At 38.8% G+C, this 24,459-nt stretch overlaps 1 protein-coding gene across 3 annotated transcripts in view; it reads left to right on the forward strand.

The window, feature by feature from the left end:
- Nucleotides 1-24,459, forward strand: part of HEATR1 (HEAT repeat containing 1) — a 52,653-nt gene that overhangs the window by 15,146 nt on the left and 13,048 nt on the right. For all 3 annotated transcript variants that reach the window (XM_045802324.2, XM_045802323.2, XM_087863181.1), the window contains exons 16-31: nt 510-631; nt 1,186-1,377; nt 2,225-2,408; nt 2,552-2,688; nt 3,414-3,606; nt 7,865-8,034; nt 8,442-8,600; nt 9,888-10,130; nt 10,411-10,542; nt 11,544-11,647; nt 11,811-11,954; nt 12,595-12,713; nt 12,797-12,918; nt 20,671-20,799; nt 22,361-22,591; nt 23,562-23,688. In XM_045802324.2, the coding sequence (XP_045658280.1) occupies nt 510-631; nt 1,186-1,377; nt 2,225-2,408; nt 2,552-2,688; nt 3,414-3,606; nt 7,865-8,034; nt 8,442-8,600; nt 9,888-10,130; nt 10,411-10,542; nt 11,544-11,647; nt 11,811-11,954; nt 12,595-12,713; nt 12,797-12,918; nt 20,671-20,799; nt 22,361-22,591; nt 23,562-23,688 (2,508 nt within the window). The remainder of the gene's footprint in view (nt 1-509; nt 632-1,185; nt 1,378-2,224; nt 2,409-2,551; nt 2,689-3,413; nt 3,607-7,864; nt 8,035-8,441; nt 8,601-9,887; nt 10,131-10,410; nt 10,543-11,543; nt 11,648-11,810; nt 11,955-12,594; nt 12,714-12,796; nt 12,919-20,670; nt 20,800-22,360; nt 22,592-23,561; nt 23,689-24,459) is intronic.

Below are 24,459 nucleotides of genomic sequence, written 5' to 3' on the forward strand. Positions count from 1 at the left end.
TGACCCTTGAACAAAGGTTTGAAGTGCACAGATTCACTTAACTGCAGGTATTTTTTAAATAAATACAGTCTCTAAATACATTTTCTCTTCTTTAGAATTATTTAAATAGTATTTTTTTTCCTCTAAGTTACATTATTATGATAATACAGCATATGACACATATATAAGATATGTGTTAATTGTTTATGTTATGTTAAGGCTTCTGGTTAAGGCTTAGGCCATTACTGGTTAAGTTTTTGAGAAGTCAAAAGTTGTATGCAGATTTTTCACTGTGTTGGGGAGGGGCTGTGGCAACCCTCTTCCCCACGTTTTTCGACAGTCAATTACAATGAAAAGGAAGCTGACCCACAGGTAGATTCACAGTTGGATAAAAGGAAAAATATAGAGCAAACCTTCATAGGAAAATTGGGAAACTTTTGCCTAAATTTCTTACTCTACAGAATTCTTTAGGTGAGTATTGGTGATATAAGGGTCTTCTGTGTTCAATTTTTTTTTTTTTTTTTTAACAGCTCTTGAAAATGTGATTAAAAGCACAGAGTCAGGAAAACTGATTGGTGTGGCAAATCAGAAGATGACTGCATTATTGGCTGACAATATAAGTTCAGGGGATCCTTCCTCAATGTTAAAGATGGTGTGTATGCTGTCAAAGACCACCCCTGGACTGACTTCTTATAATTTTATTAGATTCTCAGCATTTGCTTTACTAGATTTTTTGACTGCTTTGTTACGCTTTAAGCATGTATAGTGTTACATAGTCTATTCTGCAGATTGTTTGAAATCTTCCACATCTTATGTAATTTTTTTGTGGTTTTACATTGAACTAGTAAGAATAGTGTGTACTTTTTCACTCTCCTGTTTCCTGTCATTTAAAATATAAAGTCATTTTTTGTTAAAATAGCATAATATCTAAAAGGATTTTTTTTCTTTGTTGCACTAGTAAATAAACCTTTGTCACGGTGTTAGGTGTGTAATTTTAAAGCATTTATCCACTTGCCAGATGCAATTACGTTCATTATAATTCTGAAATTATTTTATTATTAGAAATCAGTGCTTACTACTTTTTAAAGGCTTTTTATTTGTCATCTCACTTTAAACGTAAAACACATAATAGATAGGTCTGAGGTAGAAAAAATTGTTTTATTCAAGGTAAGAGCTACCAGTAATGGAGTATGTTTATTTTTCAAGGTGGAGGATTTAATAAGCATTGGGGAAAAGGAGTGCTTTAGCCTGAAGCAGAAAGTGACTTTTCACGTGATCATGGCTGTGCTTGTTTCTTGCTGTTCATCTTTAAAAGAAACTCACTTTCCATTTGCGATAAGAGTCTTCAGTTTGTTGCAGAAAAAAATAAAGAAGCTTGAAAGTGTCATTACTGCAGTGGTAAGAAGTGCAAAGTCTCTGGAACGTTGAGTAAAGTGGCAACCAGGCTTGTTAATCACAGCAACACTGAAAATTGGGGACTGAAATGCTAAATCTTTGGATACTAGGGGTGAAATGTGAAGCAGCCTTGGGTAGCAATAGGTAGTGAGTTAGAAAATTTAATTGATTTATAGAATTTCAGGATTGTGATGTTTTGTACCTCATAGTTGACTCTCCCCTGTATTATCTTTATTGAGTAATTATTTGAGTTATACTAACTACCCTTTGTGATGAATTTCTAGGCATGTTAGTGCTTGAACAAAATATGACTTCATTTTGTTGTTTACTAAGAATTGATTTTTTTTTTTTTTTAAGGATTTTTCTTCGTGTTTTCTCATGCTGGTTTTTAGTATCTGCAGTATAATTTTTAACACCCTCACATTTTGCCACTTGTTTAGAACTATTTGCAAATTTGGAGATTTTACCGTGCACCCTCTTCAGATTGGAATTAAGTGTGCGACATGAGAAAGATCCCTTTAAGGGTCTCCTAGAAATCCAACTCCTTTCTCTGTAGAAATGTACCACTCAATAAAACACAATTTATATGAATAGCATTTGTTTTTAGATAGTGTTTCAAGAAAATATAAAATGAAGCTGTGGATAACTTATTTGTATTTCTTTTGTAAATAGTGATGGGTGAACCTCTTTACAGATTTGGTTAAACCTATTAATCCTCTCCTCACTTAAATGCACATAGAGACAAAATTTTGCATATTATGCAATCATACATCCATTGCAGTTCCCCTGTGTATAACCCATGTTCAGAACTCCTTCATATTTATGCTTTTTGTTTCCTTTACCATTTCAGGAAATCCCCTCAGAATGGCATTTTGAGTTGATGATGGACAGAGAGATTCCAGTGGAACTGTGGGCACATTACATAGAGCAGCTCAACATGGCCCAGCGTGTTGCTATGGAGGACTCCGTTTTACTCATATTTTCACTGAAAAATTTCATTCATGCACTAAAGGCTCCTAAATCTTTTCCTAAAGGTAGGACAAAGTGTGACTTTTGAATGTAATACTCTAGATGAATTATTGTCTCTACAAGTATTCTTTGTCTTGAGTGAAAAGTTCCCAGCAGTGTGTTCACATAAGTTTATTCATCCTTTTTCTTTCTCTTCATGTCCATGTAGATGATACGTGGTGGAATCCTGAACAACTGAAAGAAGACAGCAGAGCCTATCTGCGCTTGCTTATTGGGCTGTTTGAGATGATACTCAGTGGTGCTGATGCCATTCATTTTAGGGTTCTGATGAAACTTTTCATAAAGGTACTAGGCTCATCTTTTTCAGGCATACTCTTCCCTTTAAAAAGATACAGCAGAGCATTTTTGTTATGGCAGTTTTTAATGAAAATGAAAGTAGATTTTTAAACAGTGAAGAGTATGTGGTAATACACACGGGCCCTGTGAAGTAGTGGTACCGTCATGACACCAGTCAGTAGGCCAGAGACGGACATTGCTGCGTGCCTAGTAGTGTGTTAGGCCTGTGATGTATTTACTCATCACAGCAGCCCAGTCTGATTGGTTGGTTAATTCCATTACCAGTGAGAAACTGCTGTTCAGGGGGGTGAGTTAGCATATGCAACTCAGTTAAGAAATTTCAGTGACCTCCGTGTTGCCAGGTCTGGCGGTCAAGTGTGTTCTTGTCTCACGCCTCTCAGCAGCATTTGGCACCGTGGGTGATGCTTAGTCCATCCTGGAATTCTTTCTTAATGAGGCTTCCCCAGCATCACACGTCTTGGTTTTCTGCTTATTTTGTTTCTCATGTTGTTGTTCAGTGTGTTCAAATGCAAAGTTATAGCGAGTCCTTTGAATTCATTTACATACTTCTCATTGGTTAAAGTAAGTATGGAAACTTTTAAGTAATGAGACAAGGCAAATCATTGCAACAAAGTATTTGTTTTCTGTAATTGCACACAGATGGAAAGAGGATTTGGAACCAACTAAATGTGAGTAAAAATTAAACTTCACTGTCATTTGTTTATTTAATTTAGGTGCATCTAGAAGATGTTTTTCAGTTATTCAAGTTCTTTTCCGTTTTATGGACATATGGGTCTAGCCTTTCAAATCCACTTAAATGCAGCATAAAAACAACACTGCAGACTCAAGCTCTTTATATAGGTTGTGAGATGCTCTCTGCTCAGAAGGCTCAGAATAAACATCAGCTGGCGTCTGTGTCTTCTCCAGGTATCGTGAGTAGCACGTTATGTTCTGTCATGTTCTGTCGTGACCAACTTTAATGCTTTCTCTATTTGTAGTTTATGTAGGTTGTAGCTGGGAGAATTTAATTTTTTTTAAATAGAGTGCTCACAGTGCGTGCACTCTGTGCTCTCTACGTGTATGTGTAATTTATGTATGTATATACATATAAACTATTGCGTTTGTATGAACTACGAATATGCATATATGTAATTTTTTTTTTTAATTTATTTGAGAGAGAAGGCGCATGCACCAGCAAGGGGGAGGGGCAGGGGGAGAGGGAGAAGCAGACTCCCCGCTGAGGAGGGAGCCTGACACGGGGCTCGATCCCAGGACCCTGAGATCATGACCTGAGCTAAAGGCAGACTTTAACTGACTGAGCCAACCAGGCGCCCCTGTGTAAACTACTTCTAATCACCAAAACAGATAGTAGAAATGGCAGATGATTAATCGTGGGTTCTTAATATCCAGCTATTCACGTCCTGCGTTCAGCAGTACAGGGTTGTACGGAGAAGCCGGGCCATTCAATACAGTTCTATATTTATCAGACTACTTATAAAATGGGCCTTCACTCAGACAACCTTTTTGGATTTGTCTCTTTTATCAGATGTAAGTCATTTTTAGGTTGGACACTCACTAATAGAACACCCCAAATTAAATTTCTATTTTTTGATAAAGTGAAATTTGCAAATTTGCAAAAGATGTAGAATTTTCTGTAGTTGATGAACATGATATTGAAAAATAGGTGCTTATAAGCTACTGACAAATGAGAGAATCTGGCAGAATTAGACCCTGTGGCAATTAAAAATGAGAGAACTGATAAGGGTGATGGATGTGATTGATACAGCAAACTGGAATGATTTTAATGTCAAAGGAGTAAGAGTGGCCCTTGGGAAATTTGAAGGTGTTCTAGATTTTTTTTTAATTCTAAAATTGTTTTTTATAAATGTTCTGTGAAAGCAAAGTGAAACTGTTTTCCCAAAACAGTTTCTCAATGTTTAACTTTCATTAGCTCTATGAAAGAGCACATAATTATAATTGTAACCAAAATTTTGTTAAATACAAGGTAAAGTACATACATAGATTTCAGGTTTTACTTACAAAAGTCCCATGAATATAATTATTTCTTTACTACTTACTATAAAATTGCAGTCCCTGTTTTTAGGTAGACTTACTTTAAGAAAGTTTTTTCAGGTTTCCCCCCCCCTTTGGATGAGAAGACCCTCCTGTACATTTTCTTAAACTTTAATTCTTTTTTTTTTTTTTAAGATTTTATTTATTTATTTGACAGAGAGAGACAGCCAGCGAGAGAGGGAACACAAGCAGGGGGAGTGGGAGAGGAAGAAGCAGGCTCCCAGCGGAGGAGCCTGATGTGGGGCTCGATCCCATAACGCCGGGATCACGCCCTGAGCTGAAGGCAGACGCTTAACGACTGCATCACCTAGGCGCTCCATAAACTTTAATTCTTTAATAAAAGTATTATTATAAGTATTATCTTACAAGTATTCTATAGTAATACTTTATATAAAAATTCATTTTAAAATGTCTGCAGACTATTCCATTGTATGGAAATAGCATGATTAAATGGTTATTTTCTGTTAAATTTGGGAGTTTTCATAAAGATATGTATATTTTATTTAGAGGTCATAACTATTTTGATTTTCTAATTAAGTATGAAATGTCTGTTATCTTTTGGTATCAAAGGCAGTGGATCCTGAGGAATGTATGTCTCCAGGACCAAAATACTAAACTTTTCCCCAGTATTGCTGTAAGATAGGCTCCCTGCCTACTCCTGCTGCCTTGTCATCTGTCACCTCCCTTCTTCCTAAAGTACTTTTGCATTTACGCTGCTTAGAAATGTCACAGTACTCCACTGAAAACAGGAGAGATGCACCTTGTTCTACTGGGAAGCTCAAGGACTGCACCCTAGAGTCCCAGGGGGCCTAAAGTGGAAGGTCATTTAGCCATTGCACCTGTGCTCCATGTTCTCTTTGAGCACACAGTGAGCTTCTATGCATACCTTGTCTGTGAGGAGTCCAAGTGTTGGCTGGTACTTCTTTTAATCTATTTACAAAAAACGTTATGCCTTTCAAAAGAAAAAGGTATTGCCATATTAATATAGTATGGTGTTCTATGAATTAAGTCTTCGTCAGTGGCTTGGGAATCTAACCACCATTTATTACTTTCTGTGCAGATAATTATTCCAGCTCAGTCTTACATTTAGGAAGTTTCACTAGGTGAATAAACATTTAACATCATTTGTGAAAGATGTAGACTGCCTTTGGTTTTTTTAATACTTGACCAATATAGTATATTTATATATTTAAAACCAAAGCTCAGTATTTTTTTCAATTTTTATGTAAAATATGCTATTTTAAATCTAAATAAAATGAGTTGGGAGAATGAAGTCACATAGATTTTAAATGGAAGAACATTCCTAAATGCTGATTATTTAAGGTAGTTTTTGCTTACCTTGAGTTCCAGTACGTTACTTGAACATGGTAACTGTAGTTCTTAGTACTTTGAATTCATTTTTGAATTATTCAGGGAATTTTAGCAAATGGTATCTTAGCCTGAAGCTGCCCTTTGTGTGAATTCAGTTTTCCAGCTGTTTTTCTGACTTTATTTTATAAATTAATATTACGTAGACCAGGAAAGATTTCCAGCTTTCAGTTTACCTTCTCAGAAAAGTTCAAAAGCTTGTTGAGCTCTTTCTTAGTGTTCCAGGAGTGGAATACATGGAATGGATCATTACTAGCAAAATAAAAGTTGCCACAACTTGTCTCAGTAGATAGTGTGGAATAAGGCTTAAATAACTAATTACCATAAAAAGAATTTAGGTATCTTTTTATCCCAAAGACATCTTTTCAAAAAACCCCAATCCAGTTGATCTTATGGATGCATTCTGCCAGATTTTTGAAGCAGGTTTTTCAGTGCTGTTGAACTGAGCAGGGCATAGAATGAAGAAATGCTTGCTTTAGACAAAGCATTAGAAGCTTAACATTGAAAATTGACGGTGCTTCCAGACACAAACAGTAGGCCAGGTTGCTTTGAATAATAATGCAAAATTTCTAAATAAAATATTTGCAAATTGAGTCCAGCATATTTTTAAAAAGCGTTTACCCAAATAAGAGTTCGTTCCAACAATACAAAATTGGTTCAGAATAACAACTCTTAATATAATTGGCCATATCCATGTTAAAAGATAAAACCCATATAATTTTCCAAAGAACTGAAAAGGCATAAAAATCAGTAATTCTAATTATGTGACAGCAAAATAAGAGTGATGTAATAAAAATACTTCTCAAAGCAAAAGCTAGCATTTTCACTTCAGAGTTGGGGAGACAAAAGCATTCCTGTTAAATTCATCACTGTTACTGGATTTGGTTTTAGAAGTAGTTGTTGGCAGAAGTAGCTGTTTCAGATACTGATGGAATGTATGAATGATAAAGCTGTAGAATTCTTAAGTGGATTATTAAATGGGACACTTGGATAGCCATTTGGAAACATAAAAAGTTTGACTCCAACCTTATTCCTTAGAAATTTCATGTGAACTAAAGATTTCACATTAAAAAACAACAACAACATAGCTTAGCTCTAGCGTTAGAAGAGAACGTGTAGTACATGTGACCTCTCTCTAAATATGGAGCTAGACATTTGAACAACTCAGAGTGGGGAGGGCCTCTCTAAGCAACGTACAAAACTAAAAGAAAAATTAGACTAATTTCTGCATTAGAAACTCAAACATCCATTAAGGACAAAATGTTGGCAAAGCCTGATGCACAATGGGTAGTTTGCTCTGCATAACTTGCAAGGATGTATGTACAGAAATGTCTGTTGTAGCAGTTGTAATGCTGAAAGACGAGGAGCAACTGAACTGCCATCAGTAAGATACTGGTTTAAAAAATAAAATATAATGGAGAACCGTACAGTTTTAAACGAATGATTTAATTTAGATACACACACACTTATGTGGAAAACACTTCAAAATAAATTGAGATGTGGTCGTGTGTGTGTGCACGCGTGCGCCACGAACATCATGTGCTCTGCTCTCATTTGTGTGTTTTCAAAAGGATAGACTAGCATATATCCAACATTTTGATAGCATCGTAAATAATTAAATGGTGAATGGTCTTCGGAGAGGATTTCAGTGAGGAGGAGAACTTCGGCATACCCTTTGGTACTATTTAAGTTTTGTACTGTTTCAGTTTTTTAAATTGCTAAATTTTTCTCCCTTTGGTTTTAGTGGTGATATCTCTACTCATTAATCTGGGAAGCCCCGTAAAAGAAGTACGAAGGGCCTCCGTTCTTTGTCTCCAGGCCCTCAGTGGAGTGGTGTCACATTTCCATCTGGTAATAAATCATTTGGTTCCTAAAACAGAGGAGATCACCTCAGATGTCACCTATGTTGCTCAGGTAAACTCATCAGCAAAGAAGATCAATCGTGTGCACGTGCCTATGTATACCTGTGAACGGTTTCAGCCTTTCTTGACATTTTGCTTTGTAGGGATTTTGATTGAGTTAAGTCACTGAATTTAGAAATTGATGTCGATATCTGCACAACTTTCTCCTCCCGTTTTTAAAAGATAGCCGTATAGTGTTTCAGTTCTGCTTTGTTTTCTTTGGCTAAAAGGCCAGTATTTGGCTTTTGATAGTAAACTAACTTAGAGGTATTGATACCATTTCCTGTTGAGGTTTCAAGGGGAAATGAAAAAATGATTATCAGTAAACGCGATTTGGAAAAAGAATCTTCCGTGATTAGTACATTTAACCTTTGTAGTTCCTTAACCCTTTTTTATCAAATTTTCATTTTGGTGTCCTAGGATTTAGCTACTTTATTTGAGGAACTACAGAGAGAAAAGAAACTGAAATCTCATCAGAAGTTATCTGAAACTTTGAAAAACCTACTGAATTGTGTATATAGTTGCCCATCTTACATTGCAAAAGATTTGGTGAAAGTACTTAAGGAAGTCAACAATGAGGTATGTGCGATTCAGGTGGCTTATACATTCCATGTAATGTTACTAAACACTTGTATCAGCTCATGAATGAAGAAAGTGTTTGCAGGAGTTACAAATTTGCACTCAGAAGTGAAAATTTTCTTTCTAATTTGGGAGGGGGAAGTGCTGAGATGTAGTACAGATACAGGGCACAAAAAGCAAGTATTGGTGGGTTTTTTTTTCCATTTTAAAATTGTGTGCTATCCTTGATCATTTACTTGATTTGAAGTGAATTTTTTTAAAAAATGGGGAAAAACATGGAGATGCACTGCTGAGAAAACTGTTGGTTTGTATCTTCTGATGGAAATCCTCCACGAGGTAATGTATTTGGACATAAGAGAGAACATTCCAGAATCCTTTTGTTCATAAAGTGTGTGTGGTTGAACATTTTTCTGGGGGAAAATCCATAGCTTTCATTATGTTGTCAGGGAAGCCTGTGGTAGAAAGGAGGTTTTGAAGCACTGGTTTACGTGATGGCATGTGTGATCAGCGGACTGTTCCAAAAGTGCCTAGATGTTTCACCAGTTTCGGACTGACTACAACCTGGAGAACTAAAGCAAGGCTATGATGGAGTGAAAACCACGTGATTAGATTTTCCTGGTGGCGGCAAAGAGATGGCATTTATCTATCAGCTTTGTGTCATCCCTTGTAGTTTAAACTAGGAATTGACCGTCTTGTTCTATGAAGGACCAAATAGTAAATATTTGAGGTACTGTGGACTCCACAGTCTTTCTTCTTGCAGGTGCTCGGCTCTGTCATTGTATTGTGAAAGCTAGAGCCAGTTATGTAAACAAATCAGCTTGGCTGTGCTTCAGTAAATAAAATTTACATAAACAGGTGGTCCTCTGGATTTGGCCCACAAGCCATAATGTGCTCACATTTGGTTTAGTTGTTAAAGACATACGTAATTTGGAAGTTCTGTTTGAGGAAGCATGCAGTGTTTAGAGAAAGCTAAAATTTATTTTTGTGGTCTAAAACTTTAGTTTGTATTTCTTGTTGTCAGAAAGTCTTGGGACACCCACGAATTACTCCTCATCTCTGAAGGGTTTAGAGCTTTTGACCATTATAAACTGAACTATCAGAGGGGACTTGAGTGCTTAATTGGATTAAATAGCCTTCCTCATGTCCAAGAGATCATCTTTGATTTGGTTTTTTCTCTAGGCTAAGCTCCCAGTCTTGCAACATTGTATCTTTGGATGTCTTTGTAAAGCAAACAAAAATATATGTCAGTATAGATAACTGTTTGCTAATAAATTTCCCAAACTTTAGATGGTGCTTTCTCAGCTATTGCCTATGGCTGAACAACTGTTAGAAAAGATCCAGAAGGAGCCGACAGCTGTCCTGAAAGACGAGGCCATTATTTTACATCTCACCCTGGGAAAATACAATGAATGTTCAGCTTCCCTTTTACACAAGGACCCAAAGAGTCTAGATATATTTGTAAAAGCCGTGCATACAACAAAGGAGCTTTGCACAGGAATGCCAACCATTCAGATAACAGCTCTTGAAAAGGTCAGTGACTTTTTTCCGAAAGTAAAGTATATTCAAGCTCTTAAAATTTTGTAATGTTTTACTTGGAGAAGCTAAGTGGACTGGACATGTTTTAAAAGGAATATGATCTATTTGGCCTGCTTTTGCAAAGTTGAGTGATGATGTACATGTGTGATAAAACGGCGTTTTAGCTGACAAAATGAGAACAAGATTGCCTCGTAGGAAAGAACAGTATAAAGGTCATTTTTGGAATTCATGTTTATTGAGCTCAATTGCCTTTTTTTTTTTTTACCTCCTCTAGATTACAAAGCCATTTTTTGCAGCTATATCAGACGAAAAAGTTCAGCAGAAGCTTTTGTGCATGTTGTTTGATTTATTGGTGAATTGTAAAAATTCACATTGTGCCCAGACCATTAGCAGTGTTTTTAAAGGGGTAAGTTGCAAACTTCCTATAATTTGTTAATTAACATTTCTTCTCTTCCAAGTGACACCGTGTTTAACCAACCTCTGATTTCCAGTGCTTTTAGAAGGTCAGATGTTAGCATTAATAAGAATCATGGACACGTAGCTCATAGAAAGTGCAAAATCAGAATTGTAAGTCTTCAGCACTAGTTTTATTTTGTGAAATATTTATAGTTTTAACCAGGTTGGGTGTGTGTGTTAGTTTGGATCTTACTCAGATGGGATCTACCTGTTTTATGCAAGGATGTTCAATGGGGGACAGGTTATACTTAAATAGTTGTTTAATGACATGTATATGATGGAATTGAGCATCTGTTTTTTGGTTTATGTGTATATTAAAACATAGCTGTAGGGGCACCTGGGTGGCTCAGTCATTAAAGCGTCTGCCTTTGGCTCAGGGCGTGGTCCCAGGGTCCTGGGATCGAGCCCCGCATCAGGCTCCCTGCTCCACTGGGAAGCCTGCTTCTTCCTCTCCCACTCCCTCTGCTTGTGTTCCCTCTCACTGGCTGTCTCTCTCTGTCAAATAAATAAAATCTTTAAAAACAAAAACATAGCTGTAAATCAGAACAACCACTTAGTTACTTTTTTTTGTTGTTAAAAAACACAGAACAAGTTCACAAAAATAGTAGTATGGGGACGTCCTAGTATCCACATGCAGCAGCTCTCAGAATTTAACATATTTTCTTAGATTTCTAAGATGCAGATTTCTAAGTGAAACAAATTAAGGTGCGGATTAGTGTGTATACGACACTCCTGTTAGTGTGTTGTGGTTTTCATCTTTATACAGCTGTTAGGATGTGGAAAAGAATATATAGTCAGTGGCATTTGCCTTTGGGGATTGGTTTGGGCTCTATAGTCATAGGAAAATGTGAATGTGGACGTAATGTGGATGTGGACATTTAAGTCAACATTTATGTCTCTAATTTTATCCCATGGAAGTGTATCATCCATCATTCTTCCTTCATATTTCAGATTTCTGTTAATGCTGAACAAGTCAGAATAGAACTGGAGCCACCAGACAAAACGAAGTCCTTGGGCACAATTCAGCAAACAAGAAGACAGAAAATGCAGCAGAAGTAAGAGCTAGGAGTGCAGTGAGGACATGCCATTTATTCCCCAGGCCTTGAATGTTATGAAACCATTTTGATTTTTTGATACCCATCAATTTGGTTAAATAGGTGTGATAATTTTTACTTCGTATTGTGAGTGTTTGCTTTTCCAACATTTTCTGTTTTCCAGAAAATCACAAGATCTAGAATCTGTTCAGGAAGTTGGAGGTTCTTACTGGCAAAGAGTAACCCTCATCCTAGAATTACTGCAGCACAAAAAGAAACTCAAAAATCCTCAGATACTGATACCGACTCTTTTTAACCTGCTGTCAAGGTGCTGACACTTGCCTTTGCCTTTGATCTATGAGAGCATAGGATTCTAATTCATGCACATCTTACTTAACGTTCTTTTTTTAATATAGTCTTCTCTTGCTTAACTAGTCTGTAAAATAAAGGAAGTTATGTACTTTAGTTAACAGATTAAAAGAAAGGTGTTAGGTACCTATTGCCAGTGCTGCAAACTGATCTTCCTTCTGTGTTGTATAGTGAATGACCATTCCCCTTATAGCCTACTTCTTCACTTTCAGCACCATGTCCTCGGGGTGTCCTTACTTTAAAGTGTGAAACTAGCTGTTTTTTAGGTGTAAATTACCAGATAGGTGTAGTGTATGGCCATTGTATTGTAGATATTTGCTTTTGTCTGAAAAGCAACATAATTTTCAAGGTTGTCCTCTAAGATTTCAAATAGACTGATGAAAAGTACAACAGAGAGGAGAGATAAAATTTGATGTTAAGCACCTGCCCATATGAGAAAAAAATCAATTAGAATCTTAAATCTTATTTATAGACTACATTTAATGTTAATATTTTAGGTATTCCTAATTAAATATGTCTTCTGGACAGACGTCATTAATGCATCGCTGAAATTATATAACTTTCATTTCCCATTATTTCTTTTCCGGGGTTTCCTGAAGGAGTTTAGAACATCTGCCAGCGGAGCAGGGAAATATGGAATACACCAAACAATTAATTCTTAGTTGTTTGCTCAATATCTGCCAGAAACTCTCTCCAGATGGTGGCAGAATACCAAAGGGTATGTACTTTGTTGGAAGGATTACTTGCTTTGTATCTGGGTGTACCTACCACTTAGAGATTGTTTCTTTCTCATCACTGTAGATGTTCTAGATGAGGAGAAGTTCAATGTGGAGTTGATCGTTCAGTGCATCCGTGTTTCAGAGATGCCACAGACCCATCACCATGCCCTTTTACTTTTGGGTACTGTTGCTGGAATATTTCCTGTAAGTATTAATGATCTGAGACTTCAGCCAATATTTTGTTATTTTCTTTCTTCAGTGGAAATGCATAAGTGCTCACTGGTCTGAATTCAGTGGACTTTGGTCTTATTGGTGGGACTCTCAGCCCTGTCTCCTAACAGCTGAGGCAGTGTAAGCTGGTTGCTCTTGCTTCGGGTCCTCTTTATACAGTGGCAATAATGGTAACCTTCTGCATAGGGTTATTGTGAGGATGTGACTGGGTGGTTTATGGTTTGCACTCAGTGCAGAGCCTGGCATGGTGTAACTGTGTGATAATTGGTAGTATTAATGTTACTTGAAAAAAATTACCATCGCATTATCCTCAGATAGCTTTCATCCAGTGCGTTGAGAAAAAGTAATTTGATTATAAACTTACCTCAGAGAAATCATGTTCCTTTATAGAAGTACATCTTTTGAAGATAATTGAAATTTTTTTCCTGTTGGGGATTTAGGTCACAGTTTCTACACCTGGGGTTTTCTGTGAGCTCTAGTGGTCTTTCAGTATACTAACATCATGTGCTAGATTTTATGCATCTAGGAATTTTTTCCTCAGAAGAGAGTAGCCCTCAGAGGAGCTGATAATCTAGAAACAATTAAGAATCATTGATATTTTTTCTTTGCTTTTATTGAAATGTAGTTTGTACACCATAAAATTCATCCATTTAAATAGGCATATTATTCACTGGTTTCAGTATGTTCACAAAGTTGTATAAACATCACCATTATCTACTTCCAGAACATTTTCATCATCCCCAAAAGAAAACCCATATTCATTAGTCACTCCTCATTCCCTCTATCACTACAATTTCCTCCCCTGGCAACCACTGGTGTACCTTCTTTCTATAGATTTACCTATTCTGGACATTTCCTATAAATGGAATCCTTTTATATGTGCCTTTTTTTTTTAATATTTTTTTATTATGTTAGTCACCATACAGTACATCCCTGGTTTTTGATGTAAAGTTCGATGATTCATTAGTTGCGTGTAACACCCAGTGCACCATGCAATATGTGCCCTCCCCACCACCCAAAACCAGCCTATCCCATTCCCCCACCACCCTCCCCTCTGAAGCCCTCAGTTTGTTTCTCAGAGTCCATAGTCTCTCATGCTTCATTCCCCCTTCTGCTTACCCCCCTTTCTTTATCCCTTTCTTCTCTTCCCGATCTTGCTAGTTCTTATGTTCCATAGATGAGAGAAACCATATGATAATTCTCTTTCTCTGCTTGACTTATTTCACTTAGCATTATCTCCTCCAGTGCCGTCCATGTTGCAGCAAATGTTGAGAAATCGTTCTTTTTGATAGCTGAGTAATTCCATTGTATATATGGACCACAACTTCTTAATCCAGTCATCTGTTGAAGGGCATCTCGGCTACTTCCACGATTTAGCTATTGTGGACAATGCTGCTATGATCATTGGGGTGCATATGGCCCTTGTCTTCACTACATCTGTATCTTTGGGGTAAATACCCAGTAGTGCAATGGCTGGATCATAGGTAGCTCAATTTTTAACTTTTTAAGGGACCTCCACACTGTTTTCCAAAGTGGCTGTACCAACTTGCATTCCCACCAACAGTATGTAAGAGGGATCTCCTTTCTCCACATCCTCTCCAGCATTTGTTGTTTCCTGCCTTGTCAATTTTTGCCATTCTAACTGGCATAAGGTGGTATCTCAGTGTGGTTTTGATTTGAATTTCCCTGATGGCTAATGATGTTGAACATTTTTTCATGTGTCTGTTAGCCATTTGTATGTCTTCATTGGAAAAGTGTCTGTTCATATCTTCTGCCCATTTTATGATTTATTTGTTTCTCACGTATTGAGTTTGAGAAGTTCTTTGTAGATCTTGGATACCAGTCTTTTATCTGTAGTATCATTTGCAAATATATTCTACCCTTCCGTGGGCTGCCTCTTAGTTTTTTTGACTGTTTCCTTGGCTGTGCAGAAGCTTTTTATCTTGATGAAGTCCCACAAGTTCATGTTATCTTTTGTTTCTCTTGCCTTTGGAGATGTGTCATGAAAAAGGTTGCTGTGGCCGATGTCGTAGAGGTGCCTGCCTATGCTCTCCTCTAGGATTTTGATGGATTCCTGTCTCACATCGAGGTCTTTCATCCATTTGGAGTTTCTCTTTGTGTATGGTGTGAAAGAGTGTCAAGTTTCATTCTTTTGCATGTAGCTGTCCAATTTTCCCAGCACCATTTATTGAAGAGACTCTTTTTTCCACTGGATGTTTTTTCCTGCTTTATTGAAGATTAGTTGCCCAAAGAGCCAAGGGTCCATTTGTGGGTTCTCTATTCTGTTCCATTGGTCTATGTGTCTGTTTTTGTGCCAGTACCATGCTATCTTTGTGATCACGGCTTTGTAGTACAGCTTGAAATCCGGCAACGTGATGCCCCCAGCTTTGTTTTTCCTTTTCAACAATTCCTTGGAGATTCGGGGCCTTTTCTGGTTCCACACAAATTTAAGGACTGTTTGTTCCAGTTCTTTGAAAAATATCATTGGTATTTTGATCGGGATAGCATTGAAAGTGTAGATTGCTCTGGGTAGCATGGACATTTTAACTATGTTAATTCTTCCGATCCATGAGCATGGAATATTTTTCCATCTTTTTGTGTCTTCTTCAGTGTCTTCCAAGTGTGATTTCTAGTTTCTAGAATATAGGTCCTTTACGTCTCTGGTTAAGTTAATTCCAAGGTAACATATGATTTTTGGTGCTATTGTAAATGGGATGGATTCCCTAATTTCTCTTTCTTTAGTCTCATTGTTCGTGTATAGAAATGCAACTGATTTCTGAGCATTGATTTTTGTATCCCGCCACATTACTGAATCTCTCTATAACTTCTAGTAGTTTGGGAGTGGATTCTTTTGGGTTTTCCATATAGAGTATCCTGTCATCTGTGAAGAGAGACAGTTTGACTTCTTTGCCGATTTGGATACCTTTTATCCCTTTCTGTTGTCTGATTGCTGTTGCAAGGACTTCTAGTACTATGTTGAATAATAGCGGCGAGAGTGGGCATCCTTGTTGTGTTCCTGATCTTAAGGGAAAGGCTTCCAGCTTTTCCCCATTGAGAATGATATTTGCTATAGGCTTTTCATAGATGGTTTTTATGAGATTGAGAAATGTACCCTCTATCCCTACACTCTGAAGGGTTTTAATCAGGGAAGGATGCTGTATTTTGTCAAGTGCTTTTTCTACATCTATTGAGAGGATCATATGATTTTTGGCTTTTTTCTTGTTGATAAAATCTATGACACTGATAGATTTGCGAATGTTGAGCCAACCTTGCATCCCAGGGATGAATCCCACTTGGTCATGATGGATAATCCTTTTAATGTACTGTCGGATTCTATTAGCCAGGATCTTGTTGAGAATTTTGGCGTCCATATTCATTAGGGAAATCGGTCTGTAATTCTCCTTTTTGATGGGGTCCTTGCCTGGTTTGGGGATCAAGGTAATATTGGCCTCATAGAATGAGTTTGGTAGCTTTCCTTCTGTTTCTATTTTTTGAAATAGCTTTAGGAGAATAGGTATTATTTCTTCTTTGAATGTTTGGTAGAATTCCCCGGGACTATCAGGCCCTGGCATTTTGTTTTTTGGAAGGTTTTTAATCACTGTTTCAATCTCTTCATAATTAATTGGTCTGTTTAAAAAATCAATTTCTTCCTGTTTCAGTCTTGGTAGTTTATAGGTTTCCAGGAAGGCCTCCATCTCTTCCAAATTGCTTAATTTATTGGCATAAAGCTGTTGATAAAAGTTTCTAATAATCCTTCCAATTTCATTCGTGTTGGTTGTGACCTCTCCCTTTTCATTCATAATTTTATTAATTTGGGTCCTTTATTCTTTTGGATAAGCCTTGCCAGTGGTTTGTCAATTTTATTTACTCTTTCAAAGAACCAGCTTCTGGTTCTGTTGATCTGCTCTACTGTGCTCCTGGTTTCTAATTCATTGATCTCTGCTCTAATCTTGATCAACTGCTTTCTCGTGTGTGGATTAGGCCTGTCCCTCTGTTGCTGTTCCAGCCTGTTGAGGTGAGAATATAAAAACTGCATTTTAGATTTTTCTATTCTTTTGAGTGAGGCTTGGATGGCTATGTATTTCCCCCTTAGGACTGCCTTTGCAGTGTCCCATAGGTTTTGGACCGTTGTGTTTTCATTCTCGTTGGTCTCCATAAATTGTTTAAACGATTTTTGATTTCCTAGTTTATCGAATCATTCTTGAGCAGGATGGTTCTTAGTCTCCAAGTGTTTGAGTTTCTTCCAAATTTTTCCTTGTGGTTGAGTTCCAATTTCAAAGCATTGTGGTCTGAGAATATGCAGGGAATAATTTCAGTCCTTTGGTATCGATTGAGACCTGTTTTGTGACCCCAGAATATGGTCTATTCTTGAGAATGTTACATGGGCATTAGAATAGAATGAGTATTCTTTGGTTCTGGGGTGTAGTGTTCTATATATATCTATGAGGTCCAACTCATCTAGTATGGCATTCAAAGCTTTTGTTTCTTTGTTGATTTTCTGCTTAGGTGCTCTGTCTATTGCTGAGAGCGGAGTGTTGAGGTCCCCTACTATTAATGTATTTTTATCTATATGTCTCTTTATTGTGGTTAAGAGTTGGCTTGTGTATCTTGCTGCTCCCCTGTTGGGGGCATATATATTTATAATTGTCACCTCCACTTGTTGGATACATCCTTTAAGAATAATATAGTGCCCTTCTGTGTCTCTAACTATAGTCTTTAGTTTAAAATCCAATCTGTCTGATATGAGAATTGCTACCCCAGCTTTCTTTTGAGGTCCATTGGCATGAAAGATGGTACTCCATCCCTTTACTTTCAGTCTGGATGTACCTTTATGTTCAAAACGAGTCTCTTGTAGACAGCAAAAGAATCGGTCATGTCTTTTTATCCAGTCTGCAACCCTGTGGTATTTATGGGAGTATTTAGGCCATTTACATTGAGACTGATTATTGAGAGATATGATTTTAATGATGCCATGTTGCCTTGTAGAGTCTTTGTTTCTATAGATTGTGACTTTCTGTTTTGTATCACTCTTGGGGCCTTTTTACTTTTATAGAACCCCCCTTAATATCTCCTGTAAGGCTGGTTTCGTGGTTACGAAATTGGTCAATGACTGGTGATTCTGGAAGGTCTTTATCTCCCCATCAATTCTGAATGACAGCCTTGTTGGATAAAGGATCCTTGGCTGCGTGTTTTTCTCTGAAAGAGCTTTAAAAATGCCCCCCAGGGGCGCCTGGGTGGCAACAGCGGTTAAGCGTCTGCCTTTGGCTCAGGGCGTGATCCTGGCGTTATGGGATCGAGCCCCACGTCAGGCTCCTCCACTAGGAGCCTACTTCTTCCTCTCCCACACCCCCTGCTGTGTTCCCTCTCTCACTGGCTGTCTCTGTCTCTGTCTAATAAATAAATAAAATCTTTAAAAAAAAAAAAAGCCCCCCAACCCTTTCTCTCATTCCAGGTCTGTGTAGACAGGTCTGATGTAATTCTGATACCTTTGCCTTGGTACGTGAGAAATTTCTTTGCCCTGTCCGCTTTCAGTACTGTATCCTTGGATCTAATGTTTGCGAATTGCACTATGACGTGACGTGGTGTAAGTTTGTCGTGGTTGAGCTTGGGAGGGGTCCTCTCTGCCTCTTGTACACGAATGCTTGTTTCCTTTGCTAGATTAGGGAAGTTTTCAGCTACAATTTGTTCAAATATTTCTTCTAGACCTCTGTTTTTCTCCACCCTCTCGGGGATGCCGATGATTCTGACATTGGAACGTTTCATTGAGTCCATAATCTCCCGTAACCTACATTCTTGAGGTTGGATTTTTTTGAGCCAAGTTTCTATTTTAGCTTTCTCTTCTACTAACCCATCCTCCAATTTGCCGATACGTTCTTCTGCTTCATTCACCCTGGCCGTCAGCCTCTAGTTTTGACTGCATTTGATTCATAAAATTTTTATTTTCTGCCAGATTCGCTCTCATTTCCGCCCTTAGAGATTCTATATTCTCATTAACATTTTCGTTAATACTTTTTTCAAGTTTACACATCATCTTGGCCATTGTTACTCTGAACTCCATTTCTGATAATTTGGTTATATCCATATCCATTAGTTCTGTGGCAGAGGCCACAGACTCATTGTCTTTTCTTTGCTGGGGGTGGGGGGGATTTCTCCTTCTCGTCATTCTGATGAGGAGAGGTTGCGGGGTTGCCCAGAGCTCAAATTATTGACCAGGACCCAGGCAGTGTGCACTTGTTTTATAGGGACCTTAGGCATGTGGGCTTCTTGATTTTTCAGCCTGCCTTCTGGGGGAGGGGCCTGCAGCGCCAATACTCAGGCAACCCTCTTTGGGTAGAGTCTCCGTGTCCCCTGCGAGGGGGTATGGGGATGGGCACAGTGTGAGCTGGTGTTTCCAGGCTTTTGTTCTCTGGTGGCTTTCCCTGGCGGTTTCCTGTGCCTCTTCTGAGAGAGCAGCAGTAGCCAAATCTCAGCCTCTGTCTCAGAACAGAGGGATTGCGGCCCGTTCTCCACTGGTATTCTGGCCACTTTAACTCTGTTTCTGTTGGTGCTGCTCAACCCTGCAGCGTCCTGGGTATGTGCGCCCCACAGCCGGCATCCCAGCCCTCACTTCCAGGGCCAGCGCGTCTCTGTCCTTTGTGTTTCTAACACCGCCAGCCACCGGCCGCCACCCGTGCGCTCCGGAGCTCCGTTTCAGTGTGGTTCGCGCACACCAGAGCTCCGGTGTTCAGACTGGTCTCGCGCATTCCCCCGCTCGGTCTCAGTCTGCTCTCTCGCGGGTGCCCACCATGGGTCTGCCCACATCCCCATGCAGGTGGCTACCGCTTCCCGGCGCCCGAACGCAGCGGCTCCCTCCCCCTTCCGTTTATCTTCCGATATCTGTGCACGGTTTCATGGCTCCCCGCTTCGTACCTCAATACTCAGCACTGGAGATGTTCGTTTGTAGAGATCCAGATGTATCTTCCTGTGCCTCAGGCTGATTCCGTGGGTGTTCAGGATGGTCTGGTACCTATCCAGCTTGACTCGGGACCAGCTGAAAAAGGGAATCCCTACTCCTCCACCATCTTAACTCCTCCCTCCCTATATGTGCCCTTTTTAATGTCTAACTTCTTTCACTTAGCACAGTGTTTTCAAGGTTCATCCTTGTTGTAGCTTGAATCCGTATTCCTTTTTATGGCTGAATAATATTCCATTGTATGTGTATACCAGATTTTGCTTATTTGTTCATCAGTTGACGGCCGTTGGTTTCTACTTTCTGGCTATTGTGAATTATGCTGCTGTGGACATTTGTGCATGAGGTTTTGTATGAACATGTTTTAATTTCTCTTTGGTGTATACCTCGGAGTGGAATCGCTGAGTCAGAAGTTAATTTTCTGAGAGATTGCCATACTGTTTTCCAAAGCATCTATATAATTTCTACCCACCAGCAGTGTATGAGAATTCTAATTTCTCCAAATCTTCACTAGTTGATCCTTTGTTTTTCTTTTAAGTCGTCCTAGTGTGTGTGAAGTTTCTTATGATTTGGTTTTTACATTTCCCTAAATGCCTAATGTTGAGCATCTTTTCAAGTGCTCATTGACCATTTCTTTATCTTTGGTGAGGTGTCTTTGGGAGTCCTTTGCCCATTTTTAAACAGGGTTGTTTCTTCTTTTATTGCTGGGTTATAATGAATCATTGATATTTGGTGTGCTTAAAATGGAAAATGTTGAAAGATGTGTTTTCTTTCAGGATAAAGTTCTACACAATATCATGTCTATTTTTACATTTATGGGAGCCAATGTCATGCGTCTAGATGATACTTACAGTTTTCAGGTTATCAACAAGACAGTGAAGATGATTATTCCAGCACTTATTCAGGTAAGCTGTCTTTATACCATAAGTAGTTTTTTGTTAATTTTTTTAAGTATGCTCCATACCCAGTGTGGAGCCCAGCGCAGGGCTTGAACTCACAACCCTGAGATCAAGACCTGAGCTGAAATCAAGAGTCGGATGCTTAACTGACTGAGCCACGCAGACGCCGCAGTGTTTATTTTTTTTAACCCTAAAATCTTTACATATTATAAAAGTAGAAGTACATAAGTGACATGAAAAGTCTTTCTGAAATGCTCAGGTGTTTGTGCTTCTTAAATTTCAGAATGGTGAAGCTAAGAATTGTAACAATGTCCTTTCCAAAAATTGAATAAACATGCATAGCTGGTTCTGCTCTGCTAAAAGGGTGTAACTATACATGTATCTTAATGTTACTCTGACAGAGTGAATTTAAATTTGCTGTATATTTCGGGACATTGCAGTTGGATAATACCCTTACGCAGGTCAATGAAGATAGGACATTTTAGAGCTACAGTGGCAAATTTGTTAATATGCAATTCGGCATTTTCCAGGCATTCTTTACGAGCCATGTACTCAGAGACGATTGAGTCTCTGCCAGTAAGGATGAACCGTTTGAGACTAAAAAGCAGTCTTGAAGATAAAGAGCCTGGTCATCTGCTTGAATTTTCTATTTACCCGCACCTGTTGTTAATGTCTTCCTCACATGATTGACCATTCCTGGGATGACCATTTTCAGCACCATTTCCTTTTAATCTTGGTATTAGGTTGATATTGTCTGTGTCCAACATGTTGGGAAGTACAGGACACAGGTATTAAAAATAACTATATGCATCAGTGTCATATATGCCAGTAGAATAGGTCAGTGCTGGAAGAGTTCGGGGTAAAGGACAGCACCTATGGGCCAGGAAGACCACAGAGTTTCATAAGAAGTAGAATTTGAACTGATATGAATGAAGGACAGGATTTGGTTGATGAAATGGCAAGGTCCAGGAATGTGTACAGTGTGTGTGAAGAATGTAATGTAGATTGATGTGTGGAGTGCAGAGTGTTGAGACTGGGAGAAGTAGAGGGTATTGGTTCATTCATTCTTTCATTCCACAACCATATCTGGAGTATCAGTTCCAGAGTTACATTGTTTGGACATTATTCTGAAAGCAACAGGGAGTTGTTGGCCCCTTCTGTGCTCTGCTTATGTGGATTACACCCATTCTTCTCTGGGCAGAACACAAATCCTGCTTGATGTGTGAAGGCTCCCGGTTGGCCTGAGAGCAGACTTGTTTTAAGTGCCATATACTTGGCATCTGTCATTCAGCACCTCCTGTTGCTGTCTTTCCCCACGTGTATCTTGTTCATACCGACAATAAATCTTTGGGGCCAGGCTCACATCCTATGCCTTGTATTCCCCTCGAGGCCATACAGTGCCTGGGATGTCATCTGTACTCACTGAATGTTTACTAATGTCCATGATTATTCACATTCTTTTGATGCCTTTTTTGGGGCACACCTGAAGGCCTTCCCATGTTCACGTAAAAGCTTTGTTGTGAAGGGTTACTTGCTTCTACTCACTGCCCTGCTTGCTCTTCTGTAGTCCGATGCTGGAGACTCTGTCGAAGTCACAAGAAACGTGGAAGGAGTCGTGGTGAAAGTCATTCATGTGTTTGTGGACGCGCTGCCGCACGTTCCAGAGCACAGACGCCTCCCCATCCTTGCTCAGCTTGTCGATACATTAGGTGCAGAAAGATTCCTCTGGGTTCTCCTCCTCCTGCTTTTTGAACAGTATGTCACTAAAACAGTGCTGGTGGCTGCCTGTGGAGAAAAGGTCAGAGTATAGGGTGGGGTGATTAGAAGGAAATGCTGATGTTTCACACACACTGTGTGGTATTTTCCAGTTTATCTGTGGGGCCGGTGATGCTTATGTCTGTTATTGAACAGTACTTAGAACTGTTTTTAAAGATGTTTTTGACGTTCTTTATAATTGCTTTCAGAGCCTGTGGCACTAAATACCTCAGTAGCAACAAATCATTTGCTGTGGTGGTTTGACTTTCCTGAGAACCGCTCTGTAGGGCCATGATAGGTGATTCTGTTTTAAGCCTAACAGAGTCCAGCCGTAAAGTAATCAAACTGTCTCTTGAAAATGGTTTTGAAGGCATTTCATGGGGAGAGGGAGGAGTGTCAGAATCATCAAAATTGTTACAGCACTGGTGATTGTTTTAAAGAGCCTCATTTACATAGATGCGGGCAGAGCTTCTAGGTCAAGGACTGCTTTTTTTTTTTTTTTTTTTAATTTTATTTATTTATTTGACAGAGAGAGAGAGGCAGCCAGCGAGAGAGGGAACACAGCAGGGGAGTGGGAGAGGAAGAAGCAGGCTCCCAGCAGAGGAGCCTGATGCGGGACTCGATCCCAGAACACTGGGATCACGCCCTGAGCCGAAGGCAGACGCTTAATGACTGTGCCACCCAGGCGCCCCCAAGGACTGCTTTTAAATGACTTTTTAGACATAGGATCTGGGAATAGATCTAGACCTACTCTAAGTAAAGGAGCACATTCAGTTTGGCTAGAAATCACAATGCAGATTTTCCTGGAATTATGCCCACATAGTTCTCATAAATTGGCTTTTTTATGTAGGACACTCAGTAACTCATTCATCTGCTGATACATGTGACTGTAAGGAACAATACATAATGCCTTTGCATGCCAAGAAATACTTCTAAAACATTTCCCTAATGTGTACTTATTAACATAAATTTGATAGGTATAGTTTTATTATCTATTTCTCTTCTCTATGCAGGACGCTATTTTAGAGGCAGACACTGAGTTTTGGATTTCAGTGTGTTGTGAATTCAGTGTCCAACATCAGATACAAAGCTTGATGAATATTCTTCAGTACTTAATAAAGCTGCCAGAGGAAAAAGAAGGTAAGGTGTTAATTATTACTAATCAGGTGTTAATTACTGTGTAATCTGAAGGATCAAGAGAAGCAGAAGACCGTGCAGGTTATCCTTAGAGCACGTAGTACATCTTTTTAAAAGGGTTTTTTGCAAGTAACTTAATAATTTTTAATTTAAGTGTATGTTGTGTGTCTTCTCAAATCCTTATGGAAAATAGAAAGTAGGACTTCTTGCCACTTCTTACTCATTGGCTTTTATACTTCTGTGCTTTTGTGTGGATGTTGGCTGTGGAGTGTTAACAGGTGTACAGGATGCATTATGGTAAAATGACAGCAAATTATTAGCTTATTAGCTGTCTCTTGTCTTCCCATTAAAATATTTGTGAAGACACAGGACCAAAAAAAACCACAACTTTGGTAACTAAATATTGAAATTTTAGGGGCGCCTGGGTGGCTCAGTTGGTTAAGCGTCTGCCTTCGGCTCAGGTCATGATCCCAGGGTCCTGGGATTGAGCCCCACGTTGGGCTCTCTTCTCAGCAGGGAGCCTGCTTCTCTCCCTCTCTCTGCCTCCCGTGCCCCCTGCTTGCGCGCTCTCTCTTTCGTCAAATAAAATCTTTAAAAATAAATATTAAAATTTTACTGTATATATGAGTCTCGAAAAAAATTCCACTAACTGCAGCACCAATGAGACTGGTTTAAGAAAGGGTTCGATGTGTTCTTAGTTCTCTGCCCTTTGAAACAGAGCAGCAAGGAGCATTGGAAAGAAGATACTAAGGACTCTACGGGGACTGTCTATAC

The sequence above is a fragment of the Ursus americanus genome, chromosome 6, assembly GCF_024610735.1.
Source record: "Ursus americanus isolate L20-20 chromosome 6, mUrsAme1.1.p, whole genome shotgun sequence".
Classification (NCBI taxonomy): Eukaryota; Metazoa; Chordata; class Mammalia; order Carnivora; family Ursidae; genus Ursus; species Ursus americanus.